Source organism: Anopheles moucheti, chromosome 3 (genome assembly GCF_943734755.1).
Source record: "Anopheles moucheti chromosome 3, idAnoMoucSN_F20_07, whole genome shotgun sequence".
Taxonomy (NCBI): domain Eukaryota; kingdom Metazoa; phylum Arthropoda; class Insecta; order Diptera; family Culicidae; genus Anopheles; species Anopheles moucheti.
Genome location: NC_069141.1, coordinates 31,835,938 through 31,851,751, shown reverse-complemented (window position 1 = coordinate 31,851,751; position 15,814 = coordinate 31,835,938). Strand labels below are relative to the sequence as shown.

The 15,814-nt window shown below is 45.7% G+C and overlaps 1 protein-coding gene across 1 annotated transcript in view; it reads right to left on the bottom strand.

Moving 5' to 3' along the window:
• Positions 1-15,814, bottom strand: part of LOC128304666 (klarsicht protein) — a 184,381-nt gene that overhangs the window by 10,208 nt on the left and 158,359 nt on the right. The window contains exons 5-9 of the mRNA XM_053041874.1: positions 4,975-5,286; positions 4,790-4,909; positions 3,599-4,720; positions 1,848-2,303; positions 776-1,582 (exon numbers count right to left, since the gene is read on the bottom strand). Of these exons, the coding sequence (XP_052897834.1) occupies positions 776-1,582; positions 1,848-2,303; positions 3,599-4,720; positions 4,790-4,909; positions 4,975-5,286 (2,817 nt within the window). The remainder of the gene's footprint in view (positions 1-775; positions 1,583-1,847; positions 2,304-3,598; positions 4,721-4,789; positions 4,910-4,974; positions 5,287-15,814) is intronic.

Below are 15,814 nucleotides of genomic sequence, written 5' to 3'. Positions count from 1 at the left end.
TTATCAGTGGTGCAAAAATGCAACAACAAAATACCATCAGCAAAAAATCTGGAACTGCCATGGAACATTATTTACTTTTTTATCTCACAACCACAGACAGAGAGTGTGTTCCAAGTAAAGTAAAATATATTGCAAACCATCTGTTCAGCGCTGTACAGCACGGCACATATGCAATTTAGCTCAGTTTGTCAAAAACGGAGCTTTTTTTCAATATTCTTGAGCGATGATATCATAACTCCAATAATGATGCCATTTTGTCAAGATAATTCTTTTCAATATTTACCTTTAACTCGAGATTCGTTTAAAGCTATTCTAACACTTGCAATAATTTATTACATCACTTCGTGAAATCAAGGAACAAATATACTTTGCATTAAATTAGAAATGATGCAACCTTCACCGCTGTCGACCACACAAACCAATCGACTGTGTGTAATATAGTTTGCCGGTGGCGTTAACCCTTCAATAAAACTATTTTTTTCTTCACAGGAAAACAAAGCCCAAAATTAGAAAAGCACACAAAAATGTAGACCACCACTGTGGCCAGTACATTGTGCAACGATCTCACTCGCCATCTGGACACGGTTCCGAAAACTTCGTTCGAAACCAATTTAAACGTCCAATACAATCCGCCACGGCCGTGTAGGCATTGCCAATTGCAAATGCCATTAATTCACCTTCAAGCAGGACGCCGCACACGTGCACCGTGCTATTTTATTGCACATGCACAAGTAACGCGAAGCACTGTAGCTCCCACCTCCGGTCACAAACTCACCTTACGACGCGGCCGTAGCTTACGCTTCTTGAGCGAACCCTTGCTTTCGGAGTTGCGCACGACGGTTTGCTGACTGGAGGTCGGTTTCATGCTGCCGCGAGCTCCAACCATCGACGAGCCACTGCGGGACATCGTGTTCAGTGCCGATTCGCTGATCGAAAAGTTTCGATGATCCGTCAGCGGTCGGTTGCTGGTGTCATTACCGTCACCACCACTGCTGCTCGCACCCTGCTGATGGGTGGCAGGGTGGTCGGTTGCACCGCCGCTCCCACTGTCCGTTCCGCCGTACTGATTAATTTCCACGCCGGATGAATTCAGCTGTGACATGCACGACACCGACCAGGGCCGGTCGGTAGCGGAACGATGCGGTCTACGCTTTACTACCGTCGATGTGCTGCCGCTGTTGGTGGGGCCACCACCGTGCGCTACCGAAATCGGTAGCGAAGGGCTTGAGCTAGCGGCCGATACTCCTCCCGGTGCGGTGGATGTGGCCGTCCTCCTCGTCAATGCGGCAGAGCTTCCGCCTTTCGAATCGGTTGCAACGCCTTCGTCGTCGTTCGAGACATCGTTTGAGTTCTCCGACGGGTAGGACGTACCATCGTTTAGCAACTCCTGGGACGTTTGGGTCTGTTCGCCCTGCAGGCAGGTGGCAACCGAGTTGGCCAACCCTTCCGAGCTGTCCGTGTCGCGTGCGATCGAATCCGAATCGGTGTACTCGCCGGACGCTTCACAGTCGGTCGTGGGTACCGACGCTGGTAGCAGCGGTGCCGACACCGGAGCATCCAACGGTTGCTTTTCAAGCCATTCCTAGTAAGCAAACAACAACAAAAAACGAAAGTGGCACATTAGCAAAACAAGTGTTTACAATTTAATCAGCTGTTTCGTTCAACAAACGCTCCACGGAGTTTGTCTCGATTTACGACGGCGTTAGTCAATGGAACTAACAAGATACCTCTACCCCCCACCAACTAACCGTACCATCGAATAGAGGGAAGTATTCCACGTTCGTTACGGCGCTCGGTGAAAAGCCTGTCCCCCACACACACGCCCGTCCGTCGTCATGCACACTTACCTCGATCAGATTCATCTTCAGATTGCTCATGGCTTTCTCCGCCTTTCGACCGTGACCGTGATGATGATGGTGATGATGATGCTGACTATGCGCGGTGGCACCGTGCCGCGATTGGGGTTCGTGCGATGCAATAATGCTCGCGATACCCACGCCCGATCCCACCCCAACAACACCCGGCAACGATGGCAACGATGACGTTTGGTGGTGGTGGTGTGGCTGATGATGGCTGCTGTTGCTGTTGTTGCTGCTGCTATTGTTTGCACTGTAGTTATGATGATGATGGTGATGATGGTGATGATAGTAGTTGGGGTTTTTCACCACCGTTTTGGGCGTACTGCCCGACGCAGCAGCCGCCGCAGCTGCCGCCGCTGCGTTTTTGGCGAAAATTTCGTCACGCACCAGCGTCTCGGCATGCAGCACTAACCTTTGGATCGAGCTGGTTGCATACTGCGGTGGCTGGAAATGGAAAACACAGGAGAAAAGTCGCCCGAAGCACAAGCGTCACAGCCAGCGCGCGAACAGAAACACATTAACGAAGAGAAATAATTTTAAAAAAACACACACACAGGTGAGAAAATGTGTCTTTTCAACCGAATCCGTCAGTTGCACGGTTTGGCAGTGAGGATGAAGACTCCCACTACCAACAGTGAGTCACTTATTCTCTATGCGCACTACATTCACTCTCTGTGTATCGAAGCCGATCGAACGATTGTGCAAGTGTACGGAACTTTATTGTATCGAGAAGAAAGCACTGCTCAGTATGCAACTGGAACGATGTTGCGTCGCGAAAGTAGCTAAATGATGCGCACACTCAACCTGTCTCCACTCCATTCGTGCGATATCTAATGCTACAGCCACGAGCAGATAAGATAAGTTTACCAAACAAAACAAAGAAACGAACCAACAACAAAAAACAAGCTACACAAACGCACAGATTGTATTCTGTAGAACACCGTTTTCACCCCTTGCTAAGGGTTTGTGGAGCAGCGTTTTGTGGTTTGCACACTTGTCACAACGACGAGATCTCCTTGCATACTGACGAACTGCTGCGACCACACAACTAGCGCACAGATGGTTGCGCATGCATATACGCGCGTCTCAGCAACAGCAACAGCATTTGTTTCTGTGGAACAAACACACATTTTGCCACACTAATGACGTTGATTATCGAAACATTGCCAACACCACACCTCCACCTGACCCAGCTGAATCTGGTCGCTACATCCGCATCCGATAAACTCCGGGCTAGGGATGGGAGGGTGGTCTCCATTTTGTGAAGAGATGCAAAAACAACGAAAATAATTGCAATCAGCTACGGCACTTACACACACACATAAATACGAATGCTCCGTTTTTGCTCGGTGCTGCCGGTTTGACACGCTTGTGACCAGCTGCACGTAGCACAATTTGTAAGAAAAATCGATACATCACAGTGCCCGTTGGAAAGGCCTACGTGAAGTGAAGGATAAGCATGAAATATGCACAAAAAAGTTAGAATTCTTTCCACTTTTTTTGTGCTGACGGTTTCATATAAAAGAACGAGAACACGGCTAAAAGCAAGCTGATTAACATTCAACAACAAAAAATAAGAACCTCTGAACAAAGTAATGACCTATCAACAGAGTAAGCTGCTTTTGGGGCGCTCTCTTGCAATGTTAAGCATTCAACACACAGCGCTCAAGCTGGATAATGCCCACATAATGCTAATTAAACGGCAAACACAGGGGATAAACCTTCCAACAAAAACATACCTTCGATCTTTTGGCACTGTTGACGGTATCCGAGCTTTTGCCGAAACTTCCAATCGACGTCATCATCAACGATCGTCCCCCGCTGCGACCATTCGGCGTGGAAGATCCGCCCTTTTGTGTCGCATCACGCGTAAAGTCTAAACACTTCTTCGACTTCGGTTCCCTGCCGGCGGTCATCTTTAAGGCACCCGTTCCCAACTCTTCGCGCTGATGCTTATCCACCTGAGCGTCTGGCTTGTTTTCCTTCTCCTCTTCACCGGCTTCACGCGTTTCTTCGGCACTCTTTCTCGTCGCCGCTAGTAGCTCATCGTCATCGTCTTCCTGCTCACCGTTGTTGTACACCCATTCGTCGTCACCTTCGGACGAAGAAGCGGACGGTGAGGATGTACTGGGTGATGAATCATCCGATTTGGTTCGTTCGCTTGAATCCTTGTTCAGCTCCGAGTCCGTGTCCCGATGTTTGAAGTAAAACGTGGCACAATTCTTCGATTTACGATTCGAGCGGTTGAACTTCGACGAATCGCTCACCTTCGAACGCTTCTGCTTGCCGGATGATCCTATCGGTGAGGACGATTTTACATGACGGAGTGCCGTTCCTTTGCCAACGTGACGTTCCGTGTGTTCCTTGACGATTGCATTGCCATTAACCACTGCATTGTTGTTGACCGTGTCGAGAGTGCTGCTCAGTAGGGCTCCACCGTCCACCAAATCGCACCCGATGATCGATTTATCGCTCTCGATGGTTGTGTTATTGTTGTTCAAAAGGTTCTCCTTGAGCACGGTCGCGGCATTGGCTGCGGAGGCTTCGGCGGCTGCTTTCGAGCTTGTCGTTGTCAGTGTCGTGGCATCGGAAAGTGTCGTGGTCGTCGAGAGGTTGTTAATGTCTGCTTCCATCATAAGATTACCCGAGCTAGGTGATGATGTTGATGCTACTGCGCTGCTACTAATGCTACCCGTACCCGGGTGATGGAGGTCCTGCTTCTGGCTGCTACTACCGCTACTGTTATAGGCGTTGCCCGTTCCACTGTAGGCAATGATGTTGGGCACAATTTCACTATCGCTGCCTTCTGAATCGGCATCGAAACCAGCGTTGGATAGCTTCTTTACCTTAACCCATTCTTCCTGTAAAGATGGAAAGGGAGATAATTGAGTAACGCTCGCCAAAAGAACACCTACTACGAGTTTACTTACATTATTCAATGTCTCGATGTGATTAGAACCCTGAGATTTGATGCTGGAGCTGCTAACGCGGGCTAGCTTGTTGGCCGGCTCTTCATCCGTGTCCGACAAGCTGGCGTTATTATCTGAGCTCTGCAATAGGAAGAAGATCTTCATAAGCTTCAATGTTCAATGTTCCACATAAATGTCCAACTTACCGAAGTCTTGCTATCTAATAGTCCTTCCAAAAGGCACTGTATCTCAAAGGCTTTCAGGTAGAGCAGATGGTAGCGCCGCTCTAATCCTTTCACTCCACCGCCCCCGTTCTCCTTGCCCTTGCCTTCGGCGGTTGATAGGACACTACTACTATTATGGCCACTGGTGGTGCTGCTGCTTCCGAGCGATGCTTCGACTTCCGGCGTGAGGGATCCCTTGCCGGATGCAGACGAGGCAGACTTTCGGTCACGTTCGTAGCTACGAATGCAAGCTGCTACTGCCCGGGAGTTCGATTTGATTTCGCGATAAATTTCCTGCAACGAATCGGATAAGAACGTACAATTACAATTTGACCATTTTTAGTATTGGTGTAACATTCGTGCGTCGAGATTAGCCCAAACCCACTGTACCAGACCTATTGAAGTATCCAGAACTCTAATCGAAACAACCCACGATGGTTGATAAGTTATCGGACATTATTGATTACCGGGTTTATATAAAGCCTGCATTGCAGTATCGTCATGAGAGTAGTACGTGGGGTGGTATTGGAGGCGCTTGCAACTACAGTGTCCAACAACAAGCTATCCAGCTATTCGCGTCTCTGGAGTGTGTTTTCCCATTAGGCTTATCTGGCCCAATATCGTAAATTATTATCGATCGTATTGAAAACCATCGGATGTGATGATGCGTTCGGGCGTCAAAAACGCATCGTTACCTGTCAGCACTATTAACCATAAGTGGAGCTAAACATATCTTCCCCTTTTGGGGCGGCCAATCCCTATTCAACGTCGGATAACAATACACGATCGGACGGTTCTCCGATGTGTTGTAAACTGTAAAATTATGTAAATCAGGTTCCGTTTGCCACTGGGACACACAACTGGGAGCCGAACCCTCGATTCAAGCCCGTTGTTGTGCGTTATAACCTTGGTGAAACACGAATCGGCGTAAACAGGGCCGATTTCGGGCTGGCTAATGGGTGCGGCACTGTGCGGGCCATCAATCGGTTAATGGAACAGTATGCTGGCGCGGTTCGCCTATTTTGTTCACCGAAAGGCTATCATTTTCGGCAATTTTTCGATACGCTGGCCTTTTTTCTGTCCCACACATAGAGTAAGATGGAATGTGAAGAAAGAAACGAAGGAAAGGCAAAAACAAATGGAAGCGCACGCATGTCTAAAGAGGCGAAACGATTTATGAGTGGCTCAGAGGCGACCGAACGTTCGATTCCAAACCGTTCCCTCTCTTCCGGGTGTATGATTATCGATGGAATTGAATTAGAACGCAACCTTGAAAATGTTTCGAAAGGGGTTTTTATACATAATGTTAATATTCACTGCTGCTCTCATTGTGCCGATGGGCTGGAACATAGGTTAAATGTTGTGATTTCTCAGCAGGAAATACTTGCATATCGGCATTTTTTTGTCCAGCTACTAAAGTTTTACAACCATCTGACACATTAGCGCCTATTTGGACCCCTGATTTGAAAGGAGGGCGAATAAAACGATCAACCCTGCTGAACTATTTTCTTCTGTCGCCCGGCCATATCCATGTGCAAAGGCCGGCCCGACATTGGCTAAAGTGAAAGTAACCTTGTTGCGTACGGTTCAATCACTCACTCATTTCCCATCAATAAATTCACTAATTGCACGCCCCTTGAGAACCGAACCGCGCCACTAATTGGACCTCTTTCACCCAGCTCTGCACAGAAAGATGCCTGCGGCTTTGGTCGCGATGTGCTTTTTACCATCGCGAGATACGGCGAGACCACCCAAAACGGAAGGCGCTTCGCGGGTCCTGCCTGGTGAAATTGGTGGCAGGTGTGAGATAGGCCAGTACATGGGCCATAAATTAGCATTGGATAAAGTGTGGCCGAGCGAAAACTAGGTTAGGTTCGTTCCCTGCTGTTTCCGCAACAAAAAAAACCCAAACACGACCAAAGACAGCCACAGGAGTATGGCTTTTTTTCTCTCAGTCACTGAAATTAGATCCACCCATGGTTGCCGATGCAATTTGTGACAATTTTGCGAGTCATTCCACTGCTTCGGTTCCACGCACCATTTTGGTGGGTTAGAGCAGTATTAACGAGGTTTTAGTACGGCTTTCAACTAGCTCACATTGAATCGGTCCCAACACTGTAAAGGAATGTTCGTATGAAAATCGCAATCCTTCTCACTTTTCCCGACCTTGTTCAGCGCTTAATGGAGACTTTCTTTTGCCGTAACGCCTCCACATCATCATACGCACGCAAAAAGGCTTACAGGCAGGAAATTGAAGATCACAAACAACAAAGTAATTATTTTCCATCTTACGAAACCAAACGAGACCGACGAGACTTATGACGAGACTATCATGGACCATGATCAAAGATACATAAATTTTCTGCTCACCTCCAAACTCATCGCTAACGAGCGAAGAAGCTCGTTGTTGTTTTTGGACAGGTGTGATTTATTATTTCTTTCCGCCTGTCTCTCTATCGAGCTTTTTTTTTTGGTTTTTGGTTTTATAGTTACTCTACGACCGGGCGGCAAAATGTGCAGGAAAAATTAGACATCCTTCCTTTGTGCCCATCCATCTGGACCGACCACCTCCATTTGGACCCAAAATTGGATCGATTACTCAACACGGAACAGCAATCATTCGTTGATTTGGTTTGTGTGTTTTCAAGAGATGCGTTTGGATTTTTCTCAGCTGTTCAAGGCGGTTATCTTGTGATGATATTATATCGTTCATTCGCTGTGGGAAATATTTCCTACCATTTTGCTCTTATGTTTTAAAGTTTTGAGTAAAGATCGACGAAAATATTTACCATGACGAAACAAACGGACTCCCACACGGCATCATTAAACGGCTGCAGGAATGTGCGAGGACGCAATACACATTTTACGATCGAATCGAATGTGCTGATATATAATCCCTCCCAGAGAATACTGTGCCGCTGTCTAGACAGCTCTTCATCTGTTCATCAAAATGGGAGTTGTTCTAAATTATTTTACCGAAAGCCGTCGTCAGCAAGTAAGTCTTCGCGTAACGCAAAGACTCCCACATTCCTGCGTGCTGCTGCTGCTGAGAAGAGAGTCGGGAAATCTTCGTCGAGACCAGAACCCGGTCCAGATTGTTGGTAAATAAACAAAGACTTACATCGAGCTCTGCTTGAAGCCAGGGAAGTGATGGTGTCGATCGTCGGCGAACCGTATTTCTTTCACTGTTTTGCTGATTCAACAGCATGATTAGTGTGTGCTTGTGGCTTTGATTGCGAAAACCTCACCACAAACGCTGCCGGTTCTACCACGGAAAAGGAGCAGATTTACTCCAACGAGGCAAAAATTGCCTCGAAATACTACACCTGCCTCCTACTCTCGCGCCTGCACTATAGACACTTTTCACAGTATGAGATCGACCCAAGAAGGTGGCAATCGCAAAATCTCGTGCCACTATATCGTACACACCGCCCATTACATAAACACCCCATAAATTAGCTACCACCCAGCGGGCTTAGCACGTCACAGCTCCGGGAGGTGTAAAGTTTTATCGGGTGCGGATCCGAAATTTCCTACCAATATTACACATTCCACAGTTCCATCGTTCGGAGGGGCGTAGAATAAATGGCGACACGAAAACTCATCTCACACATCGCCCGTCACCGTGTTTACTGTTTTATAACATTTTTCCTTCGGTTATGGTTGTTAAGAACGGGGTGGCAAACGGTGACGGACACCGCCGCCGCACACGGAACGACCGAAATGGACACAGATTATTTTTGGATTTTCACGGACAAACTGTTCGGTTTCCGCGTTTTAAAAAGAAGAAGCGGTTTTTTTTTCATTTCGTCCGACAAATGTCCACACAGCATTGCCGACGAGGAATGTCTGAAGGTCTCGCTTCGCACAGAACTGAGCGAGACTGAAGTCGAGGCTCGATATGAAATGGCATTGAGTACGCAACGCAACGCAACACTCACCCCGTCGGGCAAACACCCCTTGCTGCTGTTGTAAAGTTTTATGATTTTTGGAAAATAATCACATCATGCAGGAGAAAGCGAAACAAACCCTCTCACAAATATGCAAAAGGGAATTGGAAACTTTAAGGAGTGAAAGAAACTATCACAACGCACTCGACGTGACGTCGTCAGGCCACGGGGATACGAGGGGTCTTACCGTTGAACAGTTTCACCAAGCACCAGCAGTTCGCCTGATTCCATTGGTTTCTATGTTTGTTTATCTTATCTCAAAACGCAAAAGCATTTGCATAATTGGTTTAAGCTGCGGGCCACGCCGGTGTATCTAATTTTTGCCCAAGGGCTATCGGTTTCTTTATCGCTTCGTAAGTCACTCCTTCCCATCGTGGTAATGCTGCTTCATGAATCACCGCACGGTAAAGTGGTGTATAGATGATGCTGATGCTTTAAAAAAACAAACTTCCCTTTTGTCTCTCGCTCTTGATAGTTGCCAGTTGGGGGGTGGTGCTCAGAGGTCACAACCGCTCAACTAACAGTAACGTACAATTTATAGACCTTCGAACAAAGCACGCGCGCCCAGGCTTGATCCTGTCACTACGGATGCACCCCGAGAGTGTGAATCATCTATTTTTATGAGGGTGTCTCAAATAGTGCGGTGCATCTAGGCGCTGCATGCACGGTCCCGATCGGAAGAGGGAAAAAATACAAAAATTTCTACAACATTCTTTAACCCGCTAGGAGAGCGGAGGTAGCAACGATAGGTCAATGTAAGCCACCCTTAAATAAACCGCATGCGCATAAACGTTTAGTAAGGGCCCAAATTGTTATGCGGTACGAAGTCTTCGTTGTTGTTGGAGGTTGGACGGGATGGAGTAACAATTAGTAAAGCTAATGTCCTATCTTGAGCATAGCATTGCCATAGTGTGACCATTAGTACAATGATGAATGGTTCGACTCAAACACCCAACAATTCCGCGATCTTTGGTAATTCCGGTTTGTTTAAAGGGTTTGCAGCTATCTAGCAATATTACAATATCTATAAATTTTACGATAACTTTTATAGGATTCTATCATTTATTTGAAATAGCAAATATGTAAAAAACATTAACGCTATAATAACATTAATGTAGCAAAAATACACATTTCTACTCATGGGCATGTTTGACGAACCCTGCATCTTCGCGATACCCACTTTCTGTCATCACTCAACAGAAGGAAACACAGAAGGATTAGATCTCCGATCTCCGGGACGCTTGAACCCTTTTTAAACGGCTTTCAATCATTTTACCACCTTGCACGATGCCACCACCACCATGGCAAACGTTCGCCCATATTCGACTACTTCATCTGCGGCGGACTCGTTGGGCCTGGGAAGCGAACCGATGCATTGACAAACGATCGAAAGTTCCATTAACACCTTCATTCAGCAAAGGCTCGTGCACGTGAAACGTCTTCATCGGACACGACACACGGACACGGTGGTATGGAGCCAGCATACGTTTGCCTCCAGCGTTGTTGAAGAAGAGCATGCACACTTTCCGCATAATTGAGTGTCATCGAACATTAATCTACCTATGTGTGTTCACCCCGTCCCGCTAAAGATGCTTTTTGAAGCAGGCAAAATATGACACTTTGCCGCCACCCTTAAACCGCCGCTCCCCGTTAAAGCTGTAGTGAAAAGGGGGAAAATTAGAGAATAGATTTATTACCCATCTTCGTAGTGCCTTAGAGCCGCGAGGCAACTATGGCACCAGCGCGCGATTTGCGCTCTAGCGGAAAAGATTTGTCATCGTTTTTAAACACACAAACCTGCAAGTAAAGAGCTCAACGAGCTTCTTGCGGTACATGTCGGGTTCAGCAAAAGTGTGTGTTTCGATTTATATTGCTTTCTTGGCATTCCTTTGGGACGACGTGATTTATCCCCGCGAAGATACTTTACTTAAAAAGGCAGGAAGTGCGCTACGTGTATCTTAGCGTTGGTAAAAGATAAATACGATTTTGACCTAATTCTCTCATTGCACATAAATGTGCAGTGTGCAACGTCGTATAATGCATCACGTCTGCATTGGGTTTTGAAAATTGCATGTTTGTTGACGTTTGCATTTTTGCTATAACTGTGGTAGGAAAACGCACCCAACTTTTGAACAACGAATGGCAGCATTAGCGTTACCCAGAGCACTTGGAAGCGTAAGCAACGTATACGACCATCGTAATTATTATTTGTTGTTCCCCTTTAGGTTCCGATGCACAAACTGAACGTGTCATTTGAAACCAAACAAACTTCTTCGAAGGTTAAAATCTCGTGTCGCTACAATGCAAACCACTCTACTGCTTCAAGCCCCGTGCAGCTGCAACTCTTATTGGTTTCTTATAAACGCTCAAGGACTTTAATAAGAAGGGGACGGATCCACGTTGCCAGTCCGGTTTAAATGGAGAGGGATTGCGAAAAGCATACTGCTGGTGACTGACTGCTTGATGTTCCTTCAAGCGATCCAAACAAACATAATAACACGGCATTGGGGGAACCTATCCTCGAGCTAATTATTCTGACATTTTGCTGAGATTCGCCAATCTCCATCGTAAACTCCACATCACCTCACGCCGTGCGACACAAAAGAATTTTGTTGCAATTTGTCGTGCAGTACCGCTGGCAATGGATTTTGCTACATTATACTGGGATAGGTACTGCAGTACCGTTGATGTTGAGTACAAACAAAGTTCTAGATGGGCCCGCTGGAGATCAAGAATGAAGCCGAATCGTGAACCTTTAATCGTAGACTCTGTAAAATTGTTTCAACGATTACCAATCAAAAGTCACTACAAACCATTACGAAAAGTCGTCGGTTTGAAGGTGATCAAGCAACGATCGATTTCTGTCAGTTGCGAGCGTATCATGTGCAGCTGCAGAGTAATCAAGAGCCTTTAAAATGTAGAACTAAATCTCATCTCGGTCATTGCTTAACTGTGCCGAAAGGTGCATCAATGAGTTGTTATTCATGCGAAAGGTTACTACAAGATGCTTACCCTTTGAGAGACGAAGTAGATTTGTTTGTTTGTTTGGGTGTGGTGATTGTGATTTTCTGGTAGTGGTAGACTGTGAAAACTAGTGAAAAAGCGTTGAAAATCCATGATTTCATCTTCTAATTCTGTCGAACAACAGCTTCCGAATGACATTTCAACTCGGCACAACTCGGTAACAATTCAGTCACGCTCGGAAGCTCGTTAGTAGCATTATTGTGGCACGACGCTCATTGTGCTAAGAGAAGCGCAATCTTGACGGTTAACTAATATGCCAGTGCCAACCATCATAAAATGTCACTTTCACCCGAGCGTTTTTTTTTTCTTCGTGTACAACTCACGAACCACACGCGTAATGCGAATTTTATTTGTCCCTTTGCTTATTGGATAACTCTTTTGTTAAAATGCAATGAATAGACGATAGTAAAACACCACAAAAGTAAATTTGCATTGCGAAATGATGCATTATAGAAAATGTGCGCCTACAGTTATGCAATGAGCATGACAAAATGATTTTGTTTATCAAACTTTGATAACAATATAACGATATAACATTATTTATTATTTCTTTTGTTTTATTGTTACATTATATTGCATCGTTCGTTTTAAAATGCTTTTAAACTTATGGTAACGAAATTGTAAGAAAAAGTTCTTAACAAATCTTAAAATTGTCTACTCATGGTCCCACTGCGAGAACAGCAGTTGCCAGTAGAAGCAAATCTAATGACGTTCATCGCAAACATTAACACTCTGTCGGTTCGGAAAAAGGTGAGGAAAATGGATTTTCACCTTCTAAGTAATTTATTTCCCTTTTTCTGCCTAGCCTGGCACCGTTTGTTCAACATTTCATTATTTCCTTTTGTTCGTGATTAGCTAATTTGGGACCATGGACGTCAAAGTGTTGCATAAATGCAACTCTTTCGCCGCTGCCGAGTGTTCCCCGAGCGTTGAAAATGCTGTCTACGATACGCAACAAAGTAATTCTTTATCTTAATCCTCAGCAAATCCAGGTACTTCAAGCAATTGACGGTGGGGTGGTGATGATTCAACGATTCTTGAGGCTTTTGAGCTGATCTTTCAGTGCCTTTCCATCCATTTACTTTCCATTGATCTTGATAGTGTGATAGAGAATGGATCAGATATGTTGTGTTTTGTTGTTACTATTCAATTATTTGTGAGCCATTGTTCAGCCGAACCTGCAGGAGGTCAACTTTATCGGACGCTTCAAAGATGCCTGGCAAAAAGCAATCGTTCAAATCGTTCTTCATTGCATCCTCCTCCATACGCCATTACGTTTCTAATGCCGAAGCAAAAAAGGAACGAATCGAACGAATATTTTATCGATCGAAGGCACCCTATTGCTTCGAAAGTGTTTTCCTTGCGACTATCTGCGTCTTAATGAAGCTTATTCATGTAGCTTTGCAGGTTTGCTATTCTCTTTCCACCGACAACACAACCTTCCTTAAGTCTTTTTCGGATCCATCAATGATGTTGCACTATTTGGGAAGGGGCCCATTCTGTGGCGTGTGAGATAAAATACGGTATAGAACCGTGCCCACTGCGCTCGGGGCGCATTTCCATTCAATGCGCAACACAGTTTCCGTGACAAGATCGTAGACAGCCACCCTGGCCGACTACTATTGCAATGCAATTTTGACGTTGCAATCATCCTCCGCACGTTTGCAAACAGGGTGCAGCAGCATTCGTTACTGCTGCTGTTGTAAGGCGTTTCCAGAAGCCCAAACAGATCCTCCATTAATCTCCCGGCCGGAATAGTCGGTCGGTATGGGAAGGGTATATCTCGCAGTTTTTCTTGCTGACGATTCCTCTTCAGAAGCTACGCGTTTGGGTTTGAGTTCGATCAGAAAACTTCCCCCTTGCAGAGGGAAGCGCTAAGGTCCATCAAAAGTGCAGTAAAACGAAATGCAGTCGCTGGATGGATGAGTAAATGTTCGGTTTCTTTCTGCTGCCACACCGCGCTCAAACGCGAACCACAGAGTTTTATGACGCAAGGGAATGGAAAGCGTTGTCACAGGAAAATGTCAAACGACAAGATCGCGGCGCCGTTGGCAGAGAATAATGGTTCCAAACATAGGAAAAAGGCCACCGGATCTCAGGCATATGCCGTCTTTGCAAACACGCATTAAACAGGTGAAATGGGTCGAAGCGTGCAGTGCTCTATGTGTCTAGATCTTCCGCTGGACGACGGACGCTCCGACAAGACAGTAGCGTTATTTATGTTGCATGTCCCGTTTTGGGTTTTCTTCTTTAATGATGCAATGATATAATACATCGCGCATCCAAGGTAAACTGTGGACAATACAGAAACCAATTTATGTTTTAGTTTATTTTACTTCCAACGTGACTATTTCCTGGTTATTCATTTTGGTATCATCGTGACACTTGTTGTATTTTATGTGTGTCAGTAGATATTGCAAACGTAACAGTAGATATGATAAAAACTGTTGCATCTTTCCTTTATCAGATTTTTTGTTAAATGAATGCTCAAAGTGGGTGTAAGCATAAATCACATCTATAACGAGCGTAGCTGCAGCAAGGCAGGCTTCGGTACCTTATTTTCCCACGCCAATAAGCCGATCTGGTGAAAGTGTATCTCCTTCTTGACCAACAGCAATTCCGAGATCCATCCTATAACCAGGCGATGCAGTTGCACAGAAACAGACAAGCTAGCCCTATTAAGACACGCGATTTGTAGCGCTTATCCGATCAACTTTCAACCGCCACAGGCGGCATTATACACCGTGAGCTCATTTAGTTTCGAAAAACCTTAAATCCACTACACCCGTCCAGTGATCTGTTTCCCGCTCGGGATGATGTTTGTTCTTTTGAATGCACCGGTTTTCTGTCAGATTTTCCGCGTTTTCGTCATTGTCCCGGTGTTGGTTTAGCGGGAAGATTATTTTGTTCAACAGCTCGCCACCTCAGTGTCCCACGTGTCTGATCTTTTGACCGACAAAACGACCAATGTTTGGTTTCTTCGGGTTCCTCCTACCGAGCGCCGAGGGTAAATTGAATTATTTTCCTTTCATTCCGGTGATCCATTCATGTTGCCTAGCGCGGAGAATAAGTGAAATATTTTCAGATTGGGAACAGTTCCCCTAGCAAAAAAAAAACAGTCGGTGATGAAGCGATCTCCAAAAACAAGTCGTGGAATCCATCGCAGCGGGATACGGCTTTGGAGTGGTTCCGAAGAAGCACAAGGTGTCAGTAGCCACCGACAGTTAGTAGACAGCTAACAAGGTACTTAAAACCAGTCAACCTTACCCGGGGGCCAAAGATTGCGATCTTTTCGAGCATTTCGTCGAGATGTCGGGAAAAAATGTTGTGGGGGATGTTTTGTTATTTTATTTAAATAGCCAACACGGCAGGAGACCCTACCCTCGATTAGGATTAGGCCGTCGTGTCGTGGTAAGGCAATAAAATGGAGCTTTAAAAATACATCGCTTGTTGTAAATTCATTACCGACTGCATTCTACCACTTCAAAGAGCTACTAAGACGCGGCCCGAATACAGGTCAAAGGTGTTGTAAAAATCGAACACACCGATTCGAATTTTAGAATACCTTCTTCTCGCGCGCGGATTGGAAGTGAATCTTCGTCGTAATGAAGGGATTTATGTTGAGAGTAATATAACGGTCACTACGAGCCGACTACAGCTCCAGGCCGCGTGCAATCAAGAGGATAGTAAAAAGGCGGCATTCTCAACCGCTTCTCCGTAAAGTGCAGTTTGCATTTTCGATGTGGAGCAATAAAAATCATCGCTCCCACCAAATCGTACCATAAGGGAAATGGAATTAAACGACAACAAAACGGTAAATTTGGAGCAGTCAGCAGGGCACGAAAGAG